The following is an 18,106-nucleotide window of genomic DNA, read 5'->3' as shown; positions in this document are numbered from 1 at the left end:
AAACGGCAGATTTTCTGATTCCAGGAGAGTGGTTTCAGCGAGGCAGGGCCTGTGTGTGTGTGTGTGTGTGTGTGTGTGTGTCTGTGTGTGTGAGGGAGCAGCTCCAGAAGGAAAGCGAGGCGGATCGAGGGAGTGGAGGAGAAAAAGGGGGGAGGAAGAAGAAGGAGGAGGAGGAGGGCGGGGGTTGTTTGCTAAAAACAGCAGGGGCCAGGTCTAGTGAAAAATGTCAGGTCAAATTGTTCTTGACAGTGTTAATATCTGCACCTCATAGCCATAATTACATGTAAATAAATAGTGAAATAGCTCTCAGCTGGAGACTGAGAGGGGAGAGCTGCTGCATGAGACAACCAGCTGAGGACCCAACCACCTCCCATATTCTCATCTTATTGTCAGGAGGAAGAGAGGAGCAGAGAGAAAGAGACACATGCAATGAAGCATGCTGGCAGTAGATACTCATATTTCTGGCCTTTTTTATTTTATTTTAAACACAAACTGCGAGCGTTAGATCAACTTTGCAAAGAGGTCACGAGCACAGCGAAGCAGGGACCAAGGAACCAGTGAGGGACATGCAGGAGGAGACAGGAGGAAGGAGGGACAGAATGAGAAAACGTGAGAGAGAGAAGAAGTCAGAGGGAGTATTAATCACAGCTATGCACCTGTCAGAGTGGCATCTGGAACTAAGAGGAACCACATGCAGCTAGACAACAACCCGAGACCTCCGGCTAGCAGGACAGGTTCACAGCAAACCAGCCTGCCTTCTTCCCTGGCCGTCCCATAACCCCCTGCACCCTGACCCTTGACCCCGGAGATGGGTCACCCAGCGTATGCACTGCAGACACTTCACCTGCCTGGCAGCCTCCTATCACACACACTGCATTTTATTATTATGATTACTATTCTTATTATTGCTATTATTTTTTTTCAATACAAGTCACCTTCAAATTGTTTATGTATGAGGCTGAAAATCTCCGCAGATGAGCATGTGACACACGGTGCATGTCCGTGTGTAATAGGTATTTTAGATAGGATCGATGTCTGTGCCTATACTTTAATAAAGGCAGTACCACTCTCCACCTTATAGGCATTTCAACTGCGTGGGACACACAGCATGTGAATCAGTCTCAGTCATTTTCCTCCTTAAATCCCCATCTTCTAGGATTTACTGAAATTCATATTGGCTGCCTCTGCAAGATAAATGTAAATCACATTCCCTTATATTTACTATTTATCAGGATGCAGCAGCTCACTTTCAGCAGGAAATATCTCTCACCCGCACACAAACACCCTTGCATTTAAATAGCATTTTTATTGTCCGCCATAGCCTTTCATCTGGGCGTAGGGAGAAGAGCTGCCTCTCCAGGGGAGAGAGTTGGAGCAAGAGAGGGAAGGTGGGGAGCGAGAGGGAGAGAGAAAGGGAGAGCAAAGCACTATTGGCAAGGCATCATGGGATGACAAAAAGCCAAATGGAGGGAAGGAAGGTTGGTAGGTGAAAAATAGATTATGAATACATAAAGCTCCAACCAAAAATATTTTGGAATGGGAAAGAAAATGGCTTCACTTGGGTGCTCGGGAGACGGAGGGAGCAACAAATGGCTCAGGTAGACAGACGGCTAGTGATCTGCGGTACTGTCTCAGCTGCAAATGAGGCCTGTGTGTAAAGCTGTAGCCAGGAGCCGCAGTCTTTGGTTCTGTAAAGTGCCATAAAGCTGAGAAAAAACTAATAGTTAGATGGGTATAGTTTTCAGGAGGAACGCAGGGGACACGAACCCGTCATTATTCAGATTATGTGCATTTTCCCCCGCCAATAAAACACTAACGTAGACAAGGACTTTTGTTTTAACCAAATTAAAGACATTTACACCATGTAACGATGCAGAAAAACCACATATGGTGCATAAACATTTACCAGAATGCAGCAAATTAAGTGTTTGAAGCTCAAAATTTTCTGGCGGAGGATCCCCAAACTTCTCGTTTCACATGTGTGCCCTTAAATATTGAAACCAAACCTACACCCTTGAATAGTTATGTCACAAAAGCTACAGTCCACGCAGGTATTAAGTCTCTGCAAGCTGCAGAAACAAACCAAGACGCATACAGAAGACACAGAGCCAACGACGACCACGATGTGTGCAGAGGTACATTTCTGGTGTCGCAGACGCAGAATCTTTCCTCAGAGTTCAAAAGTGTTGCAAAACAACAGCAAACACTAATAATCTGTGCAGAAACAGTATAGCCAGTGGATATGATTTACAGTCCCTGGATTTTCTTGGCAGCTGCCAACAGCAGGTCTCTTTTTTCTGAAAGCCTCTTACATCTTTTTTTATACTTGCCAAATTGAAACAGTATTTGTTTTAATGGGAGTTCTAATTAACCAGTATGTATTCCCCCTCTTGCTCTGCGAGTGGCTGAGCTATGAATGCAGGCTATGTGCTCATCCCCTTTGATTTGTTGTCAGTGGAGCCTGCCAGCTGACACAGTGCCCGGTGAGAGGCTTAATGCCCAAGTTTTAATAATGTGGGGGACTACATGAATCTCCCCCTCTCATTGGTATTCAGGTGCAGAATGTCTTGTTAGAAGTCAGGGAGGGAGGCGGAATGAAGCCAGAGCTCCAGATTGTTCCGTACATTTTCCCCTCTCCATTTTTTTTTTTTTTTTTTTGGCAACGGCAGAGCTTGCTTCTTAAAAATAATTCATCCCGTTTTTAAAAGAAGCGTCTGCGCTAGCTAATGGAAGAGCAGCAGCACAGTTTGGAGTCTCCCCTGGCTTATCTCTCTCAGACAGTTGTGGGGAGTCGCTGGTGAGCATGGTGTCAGCGTGCGTGGTACGGTGCAGCGCCGCGCGGGCAGGCAGGCCTGGGGACACAGATCAAAGGGAGGCAGGGGTGAGAGCCGCTCTGCCTCTGATCCCGTGTACGTGTGTGTGTATGTGTGTGTGTGTATGTGTGGAGGCCCGGCCCACTCACACAGCCCAAAGGCCCTCCTCAGATACACACACACACATCCTTGTCATTCCAAAACACACAACACTTTCATAAAACTGCAAAACAGAAAAAAAAGTTTCTCACAAAACTTTGCAAACTTCCTTCATCAAAACAGAAATAAAATCTCCAGCCGTCAAACCTTTGAGCTCCCACTCTCCCTATCACGTCTCACTATCGTTCCAAATAACCTGTGAACGCCACACAACATCACTGCAGAACATTCAACAGTGCTTTCCCCACTTACACTCTGCAACAGAAATGCCTTTATTATTCCCTGATGTCATTATTTCTGGAAATTTCTCAGAGGAGTGAAACCCAAGCTCTGCCACTGAGCTCCTCTTGCCTGGCTTCAGCTCTCCAGTCAGTGCAGTTGTTTTCTTTCCTCTCCCAGCAGGTGTCCCTGTCATGCAATAATGAGGAATTCAGCCCAAATGTCTCCCCACAAATCCAATGCCCATGAACGCTGCTTCAAAGAATCATTTGAAAAGTATCTAAAAGGCTCTTTAGGGTTTTATATTACCAGGGTTTGTTGAAAATATACTATTTTCTTAATAGATGACTGCATGTTGGCTGTCAAAGCGTGCCCTCTTCAGTCACAGGGAAACTGTCTGTCCACAGCAAATTTCGCTTGTTTTCTAGTCTGTATGCGAAATTCAAATTCGAAGCATCATGATGGGCATTTATGAGGCTGAAACAACAGCCTGCTTCAAATGGGATATTAAAAATTAAATCGCCCATAATGAAAGAGCAGACATAAGCTTGAATCTTCAGGTAAAGATAGATAGAAAATACTGGAATGCCCGTCCTCCGTGCCCTTGCCTTTCCCTCTTTCCAACACCTGCTGTGCCGCTAAATGAAACAAGACCAACAACAAAACATACTTCTGGTTTCATACCTTTTGCCCAGCCATGCACAGCTTCACTCTCACCACCCCTCTAATACACTGCCTCCCTCAACCAGCCCAAACACGTTGTATATCCCACAATGACAGCAACCAGTTTGAGTGCGGACGGCTTTTCCACCGCCTGTAATGGGAAAATGTGTGCTGTCGGGATAGGTTATGGGATTGGGATGGACGCGAGCTCCTGTCGGGACTGCTGAACGCTGCAGGATTCCATTACAGACTTGGCACCTCGCCACCACAGCCCATTTACTGGGAATCAGAGAATTTTTGTCAATCTTTACAGCGAGCGCTAGGCCATCAATGCCAGACACTTGAAGAAATAGCTTGCACATACCAATGCACAAGCATATCTCCTGCAAACAGATGCTGTCTGTAACTTACAATATCAAATTCTCATTTCCATCTCGATAGAGAGTCTCTTTGTGTTGCTTTTTTTTTTCCATTACAGGGAAGGGAAAACAGGAGAGTAAGAACGTGTTGGAAATAAACTGGCGAATGTGTGTCGATAAACGTGTGTCGATAATTTTACGAAGCTGAGGCTAATTCGCCGTTTGATTGAAAATTGTTTAAATGCAAAAAGACAAAACAAGATCTGACTTGGACGAGGAAAACTTAGTGTTTATTGTATGAGATTTCTGTGTTGTGAGTTTTAGGTGGATAGCTGCATGTTTGTGAAGAGAGTGAGAGAGATGGGGGCTGGCCAGCCCAGCAGGATGCTGCACCACAGAGTGAACTCTGATTCTGCTGTCAGTGGGAACATTCATCTCCATGCTGAGAGACTGATAGGAATGCCACACAGCATTCTGCATGCATTCAATACATTTCAATTCTGTGCAGTGCAAACATGGTGTGACACATCAAAACATCCACACTGCATGCATATGCCCCCTCTGAAAAAAAAAAAAGATCAAAATCCACAATTTAAGTTCTGAATAAATAAATGAATTAAAAAAACAAATAAAAATGCATTTCAGGTGGGTTCTTTAAAAAAAAAGACTTTAATCAAACCCACATGATAGAGTAATTGAATAGTGAAAATCCAGGCTGTACAGTTGCCCAAAGGCTCCTGTCCTAATCCTCACTATGACAGGAAATGTTTAATATCCCAACACATTCTTGAATGCCTGTGAAGAGAGGGAGAGAAAGCGACAATGCACCCCATGCCAGTATTAGAGAGAGCCATTAATGAAAAAAAAAAAAAAAAAGCGACTCCATGTTCCTGGTGTTTTTCTGCAGGTTTGCAGTGAGAGCATTAGCAGTTAAAGCCCCTGTGCCACGATTAACAATCAAACACGCTGTGAGCCTCCATGTTATCCTCCGTCGCTCCAGCAGGAGAGAAAATCTCTTTTTTGTCACAAAATCCTTAATTCTTTCTTCTCTGAAGAAAGAGGGTAATACCAAGAATGTTTCCAATCTGCTTTGAGAAATATTTGAAGAAAAAAAAAAAAAAAACTCCCAATAAAACACGTGTGAACGACGGGGTAATTGTGGACAAATGCAGCATTGAAATTCATTTTCAACTCTTTACACACCATTTCAATCTTATTTTCTGCCTGTTAACCACATCTTGTTGGTGAGGGTGGGCAAGACTGGCCAGTATTGATGGGTAATTGTGTATAATTCACTCCGTACACACGATTTGCATCAATACAAATCATTTTTCATTCTGTGCTACTTAAAGCTCAACCCTTACCATAGAGTCGCATTTAAACGCTCATTAATGGAGGTGTCCAAAGAGGTTAACATGTGAAATCCCGCGATTTTTCAGAGGAGAAAGCAAACAAACCTGCACATACTGTGTCACACATTAAGATGGCGCACAGGAGAATGGGAAGAGTGGATATTTTAGGGATTTAAACTGCAATTAGGAAACCCAGAAACCTAATTAGCCTGGGAAATGTTCTTCTCTAACATGACAGGAGTGCACAAGAGCGCTTGAAGTGGCCAAACCTGCGAGAAAACCTCACACGTAGAGAGCACATCGCCTCTGTCACTCTGTACATGGAGCTGCCTGAAAATCAAGCAGTAAAGAGATGAAGAAAATCGCTACATAGCACTGGAGTCTTCCAGCTGCAGACAATTACGTGAAGAAGATTATGGGTCTACATTTATAAGCTTTAGCTAATTATTTCATCTGCATGTGTTCTCACTGCGCTGCGCAAGGATTTAGATGTCCCAGGAAAGTCGAAACCACTGTTTGGAGCAGCTTGAGCACTTGCGGTACTATCAAGATGAATTTTAATTTGTTGATGTTAATCCAATTGTTTTACAAATGTAGCAATTTAGAGTAGCTAAAATAAATCCAGGGCTTTGGAAGGCGAACATAAAAGCCCACACTGGCAGTTATTTTGCTGAACATGCTGTTTCTGAATTTTAATTTTAGTCAAATACAATTACATATTCTGAAGAGTGAGAGGAGGAGGAGGGGAGGCAGTAGACTGATGAATGTGAACGCTACCTATATGTGGGGATGTAAAACACTGAAGTAAAACTTGTCGGACTGACCTGTGGGGAGAGCCCGTTGCCGACAGCGTTCATGTGGTTGCTGGATGCTGAGGGGCTCATGAAAGTATCGGAGTAGCTGGAGAAGCCGTGGCGATTGGACGAGAGGCCGTAAGCGGAGCTGCTGTCAGCAGTCAGGCCTCCCTGGTGCATGGAGGATGGAGGCAGGGGCTGGGGTCTGTGCAATGTGCTGCTGCCGTCTGACACCGAGAACAACATAAACAGGTGAGTGAAAATCGAGGGAAAAACACTTAAAATTCTGTGCTGAGGCTAAACAAGAATCCTCAAAAGGCAGCCTCACACTCACAGTCATAAGTCATGCATTAAGTGTTCTTCTTTCTAAATGCATTACCATAAAAAAAATATCTCTTTATGCATTAAAAATATTGCAAAGGACAGAAATGACCCGCACAAGAGAAGGAGTAAAGACTTGCTTCTGTTCTACTGTGACAAAGATGTGATTGTAAACATAACTACTTGCTGCACGGCTCCTATATGCTTCACATGGTTTATATATAATTCATAATGTTATTAACATGAACATAAAATATAGATGGCATACCACAAATAAGTAGGACTAATGTAATCTTTACCAAAATTAAATTAAACCCAAAGTACAGAGCATACTGGATGGAAATGTTTTGTCTCACCCTGCGATAGCGTGGTGCTGGGGTAGCTGGACTCTGGTAGCTGGTACGTGGGTAAAGTTGGCATCCCTGTGGGCGGGAAGCCTCCAGGAAGCAGGTGGTTGAAGGCGGCTAGCTGATTGGCGCCGGCCTGTTTACGCCACCGAGCTCGCCTGTTGCTAAACCACACCTGAGAGGAAGAGCACACAACTTCAAATCAGATCTCTGTGTGTTTTTAGTCATTTTCAGCTCTGAATGTTGAGCTCCTGCAGGTTACCAGTTGTTTTTGTTTTATTTAAACTCCATTCATATTTGTGCTGTGAGCATTTGACTCTCAGTGGAGTCTGCTGGCTGCTGCCACCTGTGATTAATCTGCCAGTTAGTGCTAGCGGTGCTGGTGCTGGTGGTAGCTGAGAGAGTCCCTGTGGGAGCTGCCATAGAGGCTCAGTGGTCCGTCCCTGTTGTTCTTAAGTGGCTGAAGCTGTGATCTGTGTAAACACGCTGCCCTAAGCCCCCTTCAGAGGGGAGAAGTCATTTAAGGGTCAGAGGTAGGCCACTAGCCTCCACATCACACACCTCAAGTATGTTTGTGAAGCTATCGGATGCTTTAAGAGAGGCCATCACTTATCTGGAGACGCTCAGCAACATTAACTGCTGCTGTGCTGTTTTAATGTGGTTGTTTTTGAAGCTTTAAAAGTCCGTTTAAAGAGAGAGAAACTGTTTTTAACTTTGGAGTCAAGACGCGGAGGCTGCAAACAGCAAAAACTGCTCACAAAACGAGCAGCGACCAAAGCGCAGACACACAATGTCAATTCCCTGAATGAAAAGGGGAAAAAATAGGACTCTTTTGAACCGCAAAGATTTACACATTTTAAAAAGGCTTCTGCTTCAACAAAACATGAATATAATCAGGCGCTTTTGAAAAGAGCCAGCAACCTGTTCCATTTAACCAAGACAAGGCCCGGGCTTCACTGTGTGCTAAGGGTTGAAGGACATTGATCTATGCCTCGCACAGGCAATTCATCAGAGTTTAATACACTGTCAGCGCAGTTCATCTACTGTTGTGTTTCAAACGGCCCGGGCTATTGTGAGAGCACATGAAAGAGGGGGACAAAAGCCCCTCCATACGCCACGGAGAACAGTGGACACAAAGAGGGGGCGTCCCTTTTAAACAGGTCTTAAAGAGGGACACTTTCAAGGGGACTTACACAGCGACATACTCACTGCTTTTCGGGGTCTGCCTCTTTTTGTACACACAAACATACATATAAACTCGTATAGACCTACAAGGGATCTCAGCCCAACAGAGATCTTAATTTGAATGTGCTTCTTTTCTCCCACAGTTGCTGCCTCTCCAAAGACCAGGTGACTTCTTATTTTTTTGGTCTGTAGCTCGGTTTAGTCTAAAATGAAAATGGGATGCAACAGGCGATGACTGTGTCGGGAAAACCTCAAACATGCAACTGGAAAACCAACAGGAAATCTTTATCTCAAGCCCAATCGCCTCCAAAGACCACGATTGAATCCCTCAATTAGCTATTCCAAAACAAATGTGGTGAGTGGCTCCAGTGAAATTTCTGCTATTGGGATGTAGTGGAGCGTGGTCCAAGGTCTGAACTAAGCTCCTACTGGGCCAGACAAACAGCTGCCTGGCCCAGAGGAGGGGGGCACGGGGGGGCACACCCCTTTCTTCCACACACTCCCCATCACCCCACCCTGCAGTGCCACTTCACCTCCGACCTCATCCACTCACCCCACCCCTCTTTTATGTTCACTTTAACTTCCTTCCCCCGTTGTCATCCAAGCTTAGGAAGGAGGTGTTCCATCATGGCAGACACAAAACACTTAAATGCTCAAGTCCGCTCTTTTTGCTTTTTACCACTTTCCTTTTGTCAGTGTTGCTTTGTTCAGTGTTTTCCCCTGCTCTTTACTTTACTAATGTTGATGAGGATGAAATTAAATTATTTCTAGCTTCTCCTCCACAGTGTTACACATTTTCTTTGCAAAAATAATTTGTCTAACATGATTCCATTGTTCTTAACACTGAAGTTTAAGCATAAATTTATAAATCTATCAGTTTGCCAATAAAGTCTATTGTTAATACAGAGTTTTAAAATTTGTTTAGAATTCTGACACTTTGTCTCGCCCCTTGGCATCTGATACCGACACGCAAGGAGCCCTGGGCTAGCAACTAACTCCAGTCGAAACCCATCTGCAGCAATATTAGACACCCAGAGCAACTGATGAAGTACTGAGTGCTGAAGCAGAGCAAGAAAGTCCACACAGGGAAGAGACTGGGGTACATGGATCGGTCAAACGGACACAGGGCTTTCATGCAGGAAACTGCTGTTCGTGTAAAACCAAAAGTCCACATTGACTAATTTTGACCTAGTGTAACCTAAGTTACATACATCATGTTACATTGCATCTAACCAAATGGACCTGGTATACATACATTTTTCTCTCTCTTTTTTTACAATGGAAATTTGGGTTTGTAGGGTCGAGCCAAATTTTTTGGGCCTGCTTATAGCTCTAACTCTAACCATGATATTTTTTTAAACCTAATGAAGAAGTTTTGTTACTTAGAACATTAACTACGTGTTTTACCAAGGAGACCGCTGTGCGTCTCATACAGATGCTAAAGGGTGTTTTGTAATTGTTTCTCTGCCGCGCAAAGATTGTGGCTTAGTTAAACATTAATAAACTGAACACTTTGTGTCACGAACTTCAAGTCGCTGTTAATTTTATCAATATTAAACCAAGACCTTGATCTTTCCTTAACCCTAACCAAGTACTGCGAGTGGATAAACATTAGTGTAAAATGATTCAATCTTCCCTTCATTGCTATAAGCAGATACTGTGGGGAAGCCAAATGAAATAAGTTGGCAGTAAACATTTGGCCCACTCTTTAAGTATTTAGAAGATGTAATCCAGCCTGCATTTCTCTCAAAATGTATTTGCTATTGCGACTTAGTTGACTTCGAATAATATTTCAAGGGGAGAGGGTTGATCACAATTTATTATAATTTACAGTATTCTCAGACCTGCTTCAATGTTAACACACTAAACTCACCTAATCTACCAAACACAGTGCAGCGCCTATGAGTCAGTGTGCAGTGTGTCCACTTTAATGTATGGCTGTACATCACTGACTGAGTGGACAGTTGTCAGGCTCTCAGCTCAGACTGGGATAAACATGTACACAAGTGGCGACACACATGCGCACAAGTCCCCATATGCTATCACACACATGCATACATTACATACACACAGTCGCTCTCAGACAGGCTAGCACACAGCCTGAAGCTGAGGATTTGAAGCTGCGCTCTGGAACCTGATCACAAAGTCACCTTGGACCACAGATTCTCCTCTGCTCTCCCCAATCCGGTTTAATTCTCTGCAGTACAGAGAGCTGCAGCGCTCCTCCATGTCTCCCCAATCTACCTACAAGTGTGCCGCTGAATTCTTGTGGCTCACTTCTGTTTCCTCTTCACGGACTAAAAGGTTTCTCTGCATCCAGTGCACTTGGAATACGTCTGCCCTGCATCTCTGAATGGTTATGGGGAAAGTTTTGGGAGGCGGGGGAAGATGGGAGAGGAGTAACCCATCTTATAGAAGTCAAGCTTAGCCGTGCTTGTGAAACAGCAGAGGAAGGCTTGCAGGAAGACACAGTTGGAGGAGGGTGAAGGTTGTTGTAGAGCAGATGAGGGTCTGGTTGCAAACCTCAATCGGATAACAAACATTCACAGTTTTATCCCCCAGTTTGATGGCTTGCATCGCTTCATTTGTCTTTAATCTTACATTCACCCTCAGCCGATAGAATCAATTCCTAGCGATCAAGTGGCATTTTGCATTTCCTTATCGCTGATCAGTGATAATACGCACTCACAAACATTGTAAACGTGTGACACTGCACTGCAGTAAAAAACCTCTCTGTTGTTTCTCTTAAATAGGATCACTCATATTTCAGAATTCCCCGTTCAGACAATCCTCCATGAATTATTTTGTCAAAGACAAGCAGTGAATGTGTGACGCCTTTCTGGAGCCAATTTGCAACATTCGGTAGATGAATACCAAGAGGCGAGATAATGACAAAACAAAATGTGCTGCTGACTTCATATCCACAAAAACACAGAGGGGTGATGCAACCAGCCTCAACATACAAATCCTCTTCTGTCTCATACCACGCAATACCCCCCTCCTCTTCCTCCTCTCTCCTTCCCCTCTTCTTTCCCCTCTCTCTCTCTCTCTGATTCCCTCCCTGCTTGCCTTCCAGACTGGCACTATGCTAATTAAAGTAGCTAGGAGTGTGAATTTGAGAGGAGAGTGGGATTAGCTTGATAAGTATCAGGAGTACAGAAGCACTGTACCAAAGTCATTTAAATTCTAATAATAAGAAACTGTTAGAACATTCACACTGATGCATTGCAACAATTTCTCCCCTACAATCTACACAAATCCTATTTATTCCTTTATGAAACATAAACCCATACTGGCGGGAATACAGTTGCCTGTTGGGTTTGGTTGTCACCACTCAGCTCCATTGTGATTTCCTCTCTTGCCGCTGGTACTCGACTGATATTATAACAATCAGGAAACAGTGTAGTACCTCCTGTTACCTCCCTATGGGATTATATTTCCACTAGCTGTCTTGAAAACTTGTTTAAAGGCGTCAGTGTGAGTTGGAATGTGCCTGTACTGGTCTGTCACATAAAGCTATGAAAACCAGTACACATAAAGGTCTTTTGCCTGCGCTCATTCTACTGCATCGACAGGCCAGCGCAAGCCACAGATAAAGAGAGAAACTTTTTACCAAATTGATTTGCACGCTTCGTAAAAAGCAATGCTTATACCTTATTAGATTCTACTGAGTATAATAGCTACATGCAGAATGTTTATTGGTAATGAAAGAGGATCTATGTGACAGATTTGGTAAAGTGAGCCGGAGGCGGCGTGCTGAGATGATGAGCCTCAGCCGAGACTCAGGAGCCACTCTCTTTAAAACTTCAGTCTAAATAGAGGAGAATGTAATTTGCTTCATCTGTGAGCGCTGATTTACAGCGGTCTGCAGCCTATTGCCTGCACCCCTTCCCCTCAGTGCTACCCCCACCTGGTCCACTCTGCACAGGGGGAGCAGACACAAATGATGCTCTCTTCTCTAATAGCTCATGGAGTGGCTGTGCCGCCTGCTCCTGTTAAAACTGAGGGGTTATCAGATGGAAAGTGGCAGCGCACACTGCATCAGCGCAGCACATACCGAAGGTGGACTTGGCAGTATCCCCTCCCACTGAGACAGCCTGGAACTAATTGCTGAGAGATACGGATCATATCCCACAATTTGTCAGTTGGGGTGATAAAACCATTGCTGGGCTGGTGGTGGTGAAGGAGCGCTGGTAGCTCTGCTGAAAGGGGTAACAGGGCTGATAAAGATGGATGGTGAAAGGGTCTTAAAATGGCAAGCGAGGGCAGACACAAGGGAGTTAGCTCTGTTTATGAGTTTAGGTTGTGAGTCAGCGCTAAGCCAAACACTCATCACTCCAGAATCTAGCACTTTAATTTACAACACAGCTCTGGGCTGTGGCGCTTGAGTGCCAGCGCAGCTATGTTTGTGGCTCACAAGTACAGTTTACTTCTGAATCCAACCTGGAAAAAAACTGCCCTTCACATTATCACCATGTTTAATGATAAACGGGTAACACAGAACCATGACCGCGGACACATATTCAAGTTAAAATATGAGTCTGTGGGAGCACCGACACCCCCTGCCTTCACTTTCCCTCTCAACCCCAAACACCAGTTTGTCTGCGAACGACATCTGGAAGATGCGTCATTGCAGCTGTGCTGGAGAAGCTTTGCTCTCAGGCCAAAGGGTCTCCTCTCTCCTGCCCTGTGATGGGCCTTTTGGGCACCTATGTGAAAGCCCAGCTGGTGGACATTTTCACAACGCCCACATGCACACACTATCAAATTCACATTTAAACAAAATTCCTCTGGATTAACTTCATCTTTATTATCTAATTCTTCATTAAAGGCCTTAGATGTCGATGTTTGTAGTATGTCCAGCAGTCACTGAAAACCTATTTAAAAACTTGAAAAACAATGATTCCTTTGAGATGATCTGAACAATCAGACTTATGTTATATTCACAGACCCAAATCTTCCTTCACCAAACTGCGGCGCAACTTTAGGCATTATTTATTTTGGCTACCAGAGCCCCTTCCTTCGTAACCTTCTCTGAAAATTAAGTTTGAGTTGACCTTTTGAGACTTTCAAAGCCTTTAAGAATTAGATTACGAGGAAAATAGCATTAACAAATTATAGCCATGACTCAAATTCCTCAGGTTTTCACATGACATCATTTAAGTCTATTATCTAACAACAAACACACAGCAGTCACTCTGTCTTCTTTCTCTCTGTCTCTCTGACACTTTCATGTTTAGATATTTTTGTCAGGCTCCAGAAATACTCAGGTGCTAATACAAGAAAGGATTTTGTTCTGTCCTCCATGATGACTTTGAAATGCACTAGATTGATGCATTTCTACATGGCACTTACTGAAAGCTTTAATAATGAAGAAAACAAAATGTGGTTTAGACAATTATGTGGCTGTATTAAACCCTATTAGGCTTGTTGGAACTCAAAATACAAAATGCAAAATTAAATTTGCTCTCTAGATATTTATTATGAGAGTGTATTAGAGAAGATTTTCAATGAAAATTATTGATGCTTTCAGTTCTTCCACCTCTTGTCCACATTTACCTCCTATACCCTAACAAAAAATCTAATATATTGCGTTATAACAGCCATGAGATAAATTTCTCCTCCCTTGAGTGAGGCATTAAACACTCAGACATGCAGGACATCCTTGCATGTTGGGGGGTTTCAAGATGGACAAAGACATGTGTGGAATTAGTTACCCCAACTGCATGTTTGTAGTGTGATGAACAGTTAGCATGCGGTGAGGAGTTTGGGGGGTTCAGAGGGAGTGTGAACGACTGTGGTAAGAGGAGAGGGGTGCCCCAGACCTTTTTTTTTTTTTTTTTACTAGCGGCTGATTGATTAATGTTGTTGTCGGGGCATAGGGTCCCTGGAGAGGATGAGGAACCCTGTGTGATATGTGGAGGGTTTTACAAGCAGCGGCGAGCTTGAAAGTGATGGGATGAGATCCTGGCCAAAGGCCGAAATGAGAAATCCATCAGGAATGCATTCCCTTTCTCTCCTCTCCTCTTTTTTCCTCCCTCTCTCCGTCTTTGGAAGAACAGCTGCTGCCATAACTCTACTGTACATATCTTCCTTCAATCTTACATGCAACTGCAGGGCACCCGGACTGTCAGACAGACAGGATCCTGGGTCTGAGGTGTGAAGATGGGGAGCTTTTCTCTCAAACATCTCCAACATGAAGGCCTGTGATAAGCAGCGATACATGCACAGCACAATACAGTAACAAGGGCAACATCCTCCTGAAAGATGAGTAAATAACTGCCTTGGGTAACAGAACATTTTCAGAGTATTAAACGTGATACTTTTTGTGTGTGTTCAGGGGAATTACGGTATTTGGTGTTCAGACAGCACAGATTCATGCGAGGCCTGCACAAGGGGAAACATAGTGTGAGCCTCTTTTTCTTCACAAGTCTCAGCACTGAGCAACCACAGCACACTGGTGTTGGCAGGTGGAGTTTTTACAGTTAGCACAAGTCAAATTACACGTTTTTAAAGTACCTGACGTTCAGTTAAAACACATTTCCTCATTTACCTCAAGCCACGCAGATAAGCTTCAGTTTTATTTGTCCAAGTTTTAAGATATCTGCCTTCACCAACAGTGGCGATCCTAGACACTTGGGGGGCCCATGGCAAAGAGGCCTTTTGAGGCCCATCAAGGTCATTCCAAGCTTGAAGGGGCCCTACTTTGGGGCAGCGGCGGTGCACTGTATAGTACCTTTATCAGAGGATTATAGTTGTCATTGTAAAACGTGCCAATATGAGTGGCCATTAAGGGCCTCTTTTTTCCAAATTCTTTTGGGGGGGTCTGAATATTTGCTTGGCTTGCCTCTCCTGCAGTGCACCCTTGTAAGACACATCTGTGTTATTTAGGGAGATAAACATATGACACTGGAACTTTCTACCGAAGAAATAGTCCCTATGAAGAGAGTTTACAGTGTGTTCTTTTGGTTATCCAGAGTAACAGGGACATTACTGAAGTTGCTGCATTTCTTTAACACTAATTCTTCCATTTGTATTGGACTGGAAGTGGAAATCTCGATGTTTCAAAACCTGGGCAAATTAAACTTAAACTTTCTGCACAGTTAGTTAATGCAATCGGTGTTGGAAAGTGTCAACTTACAAGTAATGCAGGGTTGGGAATTCTCTTTTTTGTACACCTGCTACTGTGGCTGGTGGATTTCAAAACCTAAAAGCCACTTAACAGTTTACCATTGTTTTTCCGGCTGGTAAGTGAGGCACTTTGCAGCATTTGGCTGGTCGCTGATGCTAATTTCCATTCCTGGTGATGGTGTAATGTTAACTTAAATTACAAAATAAATGTAATTGTAATCTGTTAGAGTTACAGAAAAAAAAAGCCATTAAAAGTTACTAATCAAAATATCAAGTAACAAAATATTTTCCCTTTGCGTAGAATCTAACATTCATTCTGTTGCTTTGGCTCTTTTTGTCATGCCTTCTGTTTGCGTATTTCCAGACAACATGGGTCAACAAAGTCATTGCGACAATTATCTATCATTCAGGATGACTTACAAGGAGCTGTCTCTATGTCCACACAGGATCCATTCATTTGGCAGTATGTGCTCAAATTTTGCATGTTGTTTTTTTGTAGTCTTGTTTGAATCTGCACTGCCTCTCGTCTGCCAATCAAATCAATGCGCACTGCTCTAACCAACCAAGTCTGCGATGCCTGCAATGAGCCAAGGCCAGGGCAGCTGACCGTGACGTCAGACAAGAACGCCTTTCAGTGCTGGAAATTCAACAACATTTTCCTGCTGGAATTAGAAAACGGTTGTAACATTACTGTACAGTGTAAAGCTTGTTTACCAGCGGTGAAAATGCTGTCAGCATCAAAATGCTCGGTGTCAAACCTTCAGCTTTATTGCCCAGTTGGAAACATTTGTTAGAAAAGTAATCAAATGTAATGAGTTACAGTACTTTGAAGATTAAAAGTTACATTCCTTATTCCATTTTGAACAAAGTGCTAGTAATCTAGATTACATTTTAAAATTAACCTTCCCAACACTAACCATCATATGTATGTTTTAATAACTGATATGGTCTCACTGATGGTGTCACTGTTATGTCTAACCTGTACTCTGGCCTCTGTGAGTTTTGTCCTCTGAGCCAGCTCCTCTCTGGTGTAGATGTCTGGGTAATGTGTCCTTTCAAAAGCCTTCTCCAGCTCCTCCAGCTGCTCTGCAGTGAAGGTGGTGCGACTGCGTCTCTGCTTCCTCTTCAGGGGCAAGTCGGGCTCCGAGTCTACATCCGAACCCTCGTCTGTGCGGTTACCTGAGGTGAAAAGAAAAAGACAGAGAGGCCATCTGTGTGATCATGGAACGAAATCAAGTAAAGGAGTGCTTTGTGTGAATTAAGTGAGGACTGTTTGTAGAAAATAGCATCAAATGTGAGCTGCAGCTGATCGAGAAGGAGCTCTAACAGCATTATCTACATTTTGGAGGCTCTTTTGTTGCTCCGGAGAGCAGGACTGGCAACATAGAGGATTCAAATGACAGCGACTCCTCTCTGAATATACAACTGGGAGAATATTATCTTAATCTGTGGATATTTATTTAATATAGAGTAGGCCCTGATACACAATCCTGCCTCTGTGAGGGGCCCCAGAGGCTGTGAAGGCAGAGGGCTGAGGGGGAGCGGGGGTGTCGGTGGGTAGAGGGGTTAATCTGCACAGGCCACCTTGCTGCTCCTCACCCTGCTTTTCTCTCTCATTGGCCCAGGGCACACTGCTCATACACAGCTCAGCCAAAGTGTATAAAATAGAACACAATATCACACCAAAACCATTCAGCCCCATGTGTTTCCATCTGCTGTCATTAAATGAATTAGAACATATTTTACATTACTTTTTAGGCATTCAACTAAGCTGAATTTTTGCTCGAGGAATATAGATACAGCACAAAGCTGTACAATCCGGGCCGACAGGGAAATTTTTGACAGCAAATACGCATTACCATTGCACATTACCATTATAACTGAATTTAGAAAATTGCATCATTTTCACCTCCTCTGCATGTCTATTCAAACTACATGGCCCTTTTCATTTCATGTCATAAAATTCATATTTTCATAATTTCCTCATTGAGACATTGACAAGGCGGCATGATGTGCCAGTGTTGCTCCAGGCCTAGTTGGATTGCATCATGCACAGTCCAGAAAGTGTGGGAGAGGGAAAATAAAGGGAGATATTGAAGGAGAGGGTGTATGAAGAGATTTCTGCTTCTGACAGAGGCCCTCCGTTATTCAGCTCAAATGAAAACTATAACGCTCACCTGCACGTCTTGCCCGAGCGACTTCCTGCCGCCTAATTCATTGTTTCACAGCGCCAATCTCTGTTTATAGCTCACTCCAGTCCAATCTTTCAACATAAGTGGACAAAAGAATACTCAAACCTAGCCTCCAAATAACAACTGTGAGAACAAAAGAGCAACAGAGCTGGCGGAGTCTCAAGGCCAGCTCCAGAGTTTAATTAAACAAGGAATTATGGGATTATATGGAGACTATCATTACAGGCCACTCTATGAGTCTTCTACGAACATTTTTGTCCCCCTGAGCTCATGCTCAATGATTCTCTGCGGATTACAAGTGGCCGCAGGACATGAGGCCGCATTCATTAAATCAATTCTTCAGTCTTATCCTTTTTAATAAAGATTGATTCTTGAAGCACAGGCTCACTCCGCTGCAGAACACCCTTGAACATACAAAGTTGAATATGTACATACACCACATATCCCTTTGTTGGTTTTCATGAGGATGCGTATATCCATTTGCCCGGTAACTTGCCATGACGACACTTGAGACCAGCACGGCAGTCTGCAGATCACTTTCCAAAGTCACCTCTGTGTCCTACAGGGAGAC

General features: G+C 43.6%; 1 protein-coding gene across 4 annotated transcripts in view; it reads right to left on the bottom strand.

Annotated features, from left to right (window-relative positions):
* The window catches only part of pax7a (paired box 7a), a 49,553-nt gene that overhangs the window by 10,027 nt on the left and 21,420 nt on the right, over positions 1-18,106 (bottom strand). For all 4 annotated transcript variants that reach the window (XM_033626901.2, XM_033626903.2, XM_033626902.2 and 1 more), the window contains 3 exons: positions 16,323-16,522; positions 7,037-7,202; positions 6,390-6,586 (listed from right to left, as the gene is read on the bottom strand). In XM_033626901.2, coding sequence (XP_033482792.1) covers positions 6,390-6,586; positions 7,037-7,202; positions 16,323-16,522 — 563 coding nt within the window. The remainder of the gene's footprint in view (positions 1-6,389; positions 6,587-7,036; positions 7,203-16,322; positions 16,523-18,106) is intronic.

Source organism: Epinephelus lanceolatus, chromosome 1, assembly GCF_041903045.1.
Source record: "Epinephelus lanceolatus isolate andai-2023 chromosome 1, ASM4190304v1, whole genome shotgun sequence".
Taxonomy (NCBI): domain Eukaryota; kingdom Metazoa; phylum Chordata; class Actinopteri; order Perciformes; family Serranidae; genus Epinephelus; species Epinephelus lanceolatus.
Note: the sequence above shows the minus strand (reverse complement) of the source record. Positions and strands in the feature narration are given on the sequence as shown.